General features: G+C 38.1%; 1 protein-coding gene across 1 annotated transcript in view; it reads right to left on the bottom strand.

Moving 5' to 3' along the window:
- Positions 1–794: 794 nt before the first annotated feature.
- The window catches only part of samd14 (sterile alpha motif domain containing 14), a 181211-nt gene continuing 175956 nt past the window's right edge, over positions 795–6049 (bottom strand). Inside the window, exon 10 of the mRNA XM_043675132.2 lies at positions 795–3987. Within this exon, the coding sequence (XP_043531067.2) occupies positions 3826–3987 (162 nt within the window). The 3' untranslated portion in view covers positions 795–3825. The remainder of the gene's footprint in view (positions 3988–6049) is intronic.

Raw genomic sequence — 6049 nt, 5'->3', positions numbered from 1 at the left:
CAATGGATTGGTCAGGTGGCTAGATAAGTGGCAAATGGAATTCAACCTGGAGAAGTGTGAGATCATGCCCTGTGGGGAGGCAAATCCAAAAAGAAATTTGCACTTAATGAGAGAATACAGAGAAGTATGAGTGACCTTGGAGTGAATGCCCACAGATCCTTAAAGTATCAAGACAAGTTGATAAGGCAAGTAAGAAGTAATATGAATTACAGAGGGTCCCAATTTATGAGCGTCTGACTGACAAATGCTCATACTTATGAAAGCAGGGGTGTACTTTTAAAGATCTGGCATATGAGCTTTTCCTATATGTATGAATGGCGACTTTACCTTGTCCTGCGCTGTGTTCTGACTCGCTTACAAATTAACGTACGAATTGCCTAAAGAAGAGAGACAGCTTGTAACCCAGAGATTGCCTGCACTTTTAATTGTTAGTTTAGGCATAGAAAATAAGAGTGGTGGGCTTATGTTGGACCTATAGGAAACCCTAATTAAGCTATAACTTGCAAAACTTGAGTAGTGTTCAGTTTTAAACACTTTATTACAGAGAGGATGCAATAGCAACAAAGAGGGTATAGAGGAGGCTGCCATGACAGCTATAAGAAAGAATTAGGTCAAGTGGGTAGGTTTCATTGGAAAGGAGGAGGCTGAGGGGAGATTTAATTGAAATGTACAAATTGCGAGTGGCTTGGATTGAGTGAATAGGGAAGATACATTTCCTTTAGAAGAAGACAATGTTTTCACCAAGGGGGGGAGGGGGTGGGGGGGGGGGGGGGGGGGGGTGATGGTGTCTGTTATTCACTGCCTGAGAGGATAGCAAAGGCAGAAAATTTTAACACATTTACAAGGTGTCTATATAAGCATCTAAAGTCCAGTAACTTTAGATATTTGCACCAAGTGCTGTATTATGCTGAGAAGTTTGATTCTCAGTTGGTGCAGACACAACAGGTGGAGATGTCTTCTTTGGTGCTGTAAAGTTTTCTACATTTTCAAAATGTCTGAACAGGAGAAATGAGCAATAGTGTAGGAAGAGTATGGGGGACAAAGGCAGCATGTAAATTATTCTTCGGAGGATTAGAACAGACATAATGGGTCGAATAGCCTCCTGTACTATAACAATGCTATAATTCTATTTTATGGATGTACAACAGTTTAAATAATAAAATAGGCATTAATTTTGGTATTAATTCATATTGAGTGCCAATTATTTACACTAAGAGGTGCTTAGCTTTATTTAGCACTATGTTCATTTGTCATACAAAATTTGCCAAAAAGTCTACGGCACTCAGAGCCTTCCACATATTAGGCACATCATGAACTCAATTCTGCTGTATTTCAGCTGTCCTCCTTGTGATACAGCTGAAATACTTGAGTGCCATACCAGGTGCACAGTTATAAGTTAGAGAATGAAATTGGGAACTCCAAAATCTGAAAAGAAACCTAATGTCTGTGGTATGGTTCGTTCATATCATTAGAGCTATCCACTGCCTATATTTTTCTTTGGGTTCCAGTGTGCAATTATCAAAAGGCTTTGTTATGTTAGATCAGCTCACCACAGGAAAAAAAACCTGGAAGTCCTTAATGGATAGTCAGTAGCTCTTCCATTTTTGCTGGTGACCAACATTTGGATCTAAATGTGACTTACGTGTCCAACTTATTTAAACAATTGATCTTACATCATTCTGCTAGATCTTTTAGGTTTGACGCTCAGGCTAAGTTGCAAACCTGGGTTGTGCTATGCCAGAGACATTATTGATTTCATTCTGCCCTTCAAAGTCTAGAAGCAACTAACTACAGTGTCTTTAACATCTTTGCCTAACATGTCAGAAGCTTAAGAGCAGCATTTCCACCAGGCTAGAGGGTTATCAGCTGTTCACGGTTTCTTCGCTTAACATCAGATGTTCAAATTCAAAGGCTCCACTGGTATCAGCAGTATCAAATACAGGAGCCTAATGGCTTGTGTAAATTCTCAATCAATGTGAAATTCCAATATCTATGTAAATTCTGAGCCAAATGAAAAATCCCTTCATTGAATTTTAAACCAAGTATCCAAAAATACATTTTACAAAAAGAAATTGTCATCTTCAGGTGATTTAAAATTATAGATTTTAAAATCCACCTCATACTTGAAGGGCCTTTTAGTTGTCTAAAGAAATCCAAAATTAAATCAACTCATTCAAACAAAACCATTCTCCAAATGTTTTGACCTGTACCTAGCTAACAAATTTTAGCTTGAATTGCGAGTGAATAATGTTAATGCATCTACTTCTTATTGTATTGCTAACAGGGATGGAATCATCTTAACTCATTTATGCTTTCTCAATGCCATGCTGTATATTTGCAGGTGTGCGAAACCTTAAATAGAATCTGTATTTTATTGTTGAGCTGTCCATTCTAATATTGTATTTCCTACAATGTACACAAGAATGGAAAACAATTGTCCCATGGGGCAAACAACTCACTAGAGTTCATAAAGAGTCACAATTTACAGTTGGTTGAGCTTCCAAAAAAAGAGAAATAATTAGCTTTTTATTTCTTCTTTCTAATTCCCTGAATCATGGTAAAATTAGAGTCACTATGAAAATATTCTGAAATTGCCTCTTGCAGGGTATTCAGTAATTCTCTTTAAGTCATAACCATAATATTTGGCAGGTTCTGCCAAGTGTTACCATTTGGATTTAAAACATTAGCTACATTTGCAACACACAAAACATATATCTGCATCACAAATATTTTAACTTGCAAATTTACTTGTTAAGTACAAGCCAGAATTTTTGTTTAAGGTCACATAACTGGTACTATATTACATTGGTCTGAACAATGTTCATTGTCTCCTCGATCTTTGGACTAATTTCAAACTTCTGTCAATGAGTTCACTTGCAAATCCTGAATAGTTTGCACAATTATATGTACAAAATGAGATCTTCTGAAAGCACACAGTTTATCACCAATACACCGTACATCATATTCTCTAGGACAGTCTGTTAAGGAAGACTTTGCTCAAGAAATGACAAGGTACCAAGTGCATCCCATTGTCTAATTCCTTTTCTTCAATCCAAATTCTTAGCTCATATTTGCAGCATTCCATACAGGCATGCATGCAATGTTTTTCTGCCATCATAGCACAATTTCCAGCAAACTCATTTGATTAAGTGAGACCCTCTTCACAATCTAGATTGTGGAAGAATTCAGGTATTGAGAAGATTGTGCTTAAACAGGTATAATATTTCAAATGCAGGCATGATTAATCCTTACCTCTCCCTTGTCCTTCCAATAGCTGCTTTAATCATTAGAAAGTATTTTTGACAATTAAAAGATGTAGATGTAAAAAAAAGTTAATTCAATTTTTAAAGGATAGTTTTCTTATTCTTCTCATTGTTTAAAAGTTAGCAGTGCTTCAAATGCACTCAGAATGACTCCAATAAATTACTTTATAAAACTCAGGAATATTTTATCCTCAGAGATAAATCTAATTTTTTTTAGTGTATATTATCCAGACAGAATATACTTTCTTTGTATCTGACCCAGGATGGATTCAGTAAGAGGAAATGCAGCACAATTTTCAGTGATAATTCACTAAGGAAAGGTTTGCCTGCCCTGTGAAATATTATTTGTTTTTAATGTTAGATGTTGTCTTTACAGACCTGAACTGTCCAAAAGTGAAGTAGAGCTGCACTTCACATTCACAAATCCCACAAACCGATCTGCCATACAATGTTCTGTTTAATTCACTGACTCCTTGCACTTCTTCTTGTTGCTCATGTTTTAAAATCTGAAGAATTGGAAACAAATGTTTAGGTATGCTTACACCTCATCATTCTGCCCAGCTTAACTCTTTTTCTGCAATTGTTCCTGTTCCTTTCTCTTCTGCTTCTCCTTCTGTTTTTCCAGCTTCTCCAAGGCTTTTCTCTCTTTCTCCACTGCTGTGTTCATATCTTTAATTTTCCTTTTGATAGTCGCTCGATCCTGTGAGTTGATGACTCCCAAGGCCTGTGTGAAAGAAATAAAATAATCCTCAAATTCTAGTTTCAAGGGCATGAAAATTATTGTAATATTACAGTAATTACAGTACTTAGATTACTGCACTTTGAAATAACTGCAATCCTCAAAACTCTCAGTGCTAAATGAAAGATGATTCAGCTAATCCCTCCATTAATGTAACTTTTCCATTTTAGTCCCAAATTATCTTTTAAAATGCTCTAATCTTTTTCAATCTAGAGCTGAATGGTAGAGCTCCTCATGTGGATCAGCAAGGTGGGCTATTGCGTTTTTTTCTGATGGTACTGCATATTTTAGTATAATATTCCAAACACTTAACTCTATATCACCAATTGCTGTTTTGAATGTATGCTTCAGCACTTCATGCCTATGGTTATTGGTCTTTCATTCTTTGCTTAATTTCAAACTACTCTAGATTTAGTTTGGGGGCAATTTCTACTTTAATAAAATGGTCCCTTAATTCTTTCCTTCTCTGCTGAATAGTTTGACCTCTTTCTAAACATCTCTTATAGCTTTAGAGTTGGGATAAATCTTCTTGCTCTTTTGTGCTTTCACCCTAATGCTCATGTATGTGTCGGGGACATCATGAACATGATTGAATATAGTAGGCCTCATTCTCAAAGTGAGAAGCATTGTGTGGGAATGTGCCATTCCCATAGATATTTAGCATCTGCCTAACTCAGGGCTTTCAGCCTCCTGGTTACAACCAGCATTCCCTGTTCCTCACATGGAGCACCACTGGAAGCTGTAGTAAGCTTTACATGAGCAGTTGGGAAAGAGCACATCCCTGAGTGAGTCATAGCCAGAGTGACTATGTGTTTCTGGGAATTTGAAGTACAAAGGGAATTCAGTGTACTGGGAATGTGGCTTGTAGTTTGTAAGGACATTTGTGTGCTTTTTGAGTTGTGAGGAGTTTGTAAGTTTCAGTACATTTAAGTTTAAGTCATGGCAGATAAGGTCTGCTGAGTGGAATGCATGACATGTCATATCTGGGAGTCATTGACCCGACTCTAATCTAACCACAGGTACTCCAAAATGCAGAAACTTGAGCTCTCTGTTTCTGAGCTCGAGCAGTGTGGCATATCCGTGGAGTTATGTGCTTTGTGGAAGAATCAGGCAGATCGTGCAGAAGTCCCCTGGGGTCTGCTCACAGATTGGCTTTCCATTTTGGAAATTGATAAGAGAGCTGGTTCATCAAGGGAGTGCAGACAGAGCCAAGCTTCTGGCACCATATAGTATCCTGACTTTTCAGGAGGGGAGGATGAAAAACATAGGAGTGATAGTGATAGGGGATTCATTAATTAGGGAAACATAGAGGTGTCTCTGCACTTACTGACATGACTCCAGCATGGTACGCTCACTCCCCAGGGCCAGGATGAAGGATGTCACTGAGCAGCTGCAGGGCATTCTGTGGCAGGAAGGTGATAAGACTGAGGTCATGAATAACATTGGTTCTAGTGATATTGATAGAATGAGGGATGAGGTCTTGCATTAGGAATTTAGGGATCTAGGCAGTAGGCCAAAGAGCAGGACATTAAAGGTTGTAATTTCTGGATTACTCCTAGCACCACATGCTAGCAAATATGAAAATAGAAGAATAAGACAGATGAATGCATGGCTCATGAATTGGTGCAGGAGAGAAGCTGTAAATCTCTGGTCACTGGGACCATTTTTGGGAAAGGTAGGACCTGTATAAGCAGGGTAGTCTTCATCTGAACCAGAAAGGGACCAGCATCTTATGGGTGAGTTTGCTAATGCTGACAGGAGGAATTTAAATTTGGTCAGGCTGGGAACACAGATTCTTAGTTTAATAGAGCATACTTTAGTAAAGGAACCAAGGCAGAGAGAGATGAGCCAAGTTGAGTTTCAGGTGAAAAAGGCAAAGCTGGATTGCCCTTACTTTAATGCTAGGAGTATTATAGGTAAGACAAATGAGTTAAGGACATGGACTGAAACAAGGAATTGTGATTTTGTTGCCCTCACAGAGATGTGGTTGAGTGAGGGGAAGGACTGACAACTCAATATTCCAGGGTATTAAGGCAGGATATGAAAG

The sequence above is a fragment of the Chiloscyllium plagiosum genome, unplaced genomic scaffold, assembly GCF_037043375.1.
Source record: "Chiloscyllium plagiosum isolate Xiang-an unplaced genomic scaffold, Cpla_swu_hap1 HiC_scaffold_32, whole genome shotgun sequence".
NCBI classification, from domain to species: Eukaryota; Metazoa; Chordata; class Chondrichthyes; order Orectolobiformes; family Hemiscylliidae; genus Chiloscyllium; species Chiloscyllium plagiosum.
Note: the sequence above shows the minus strand (reverse complement) of the source record. Positions and strands in the feature narration are given on the sequence as shown.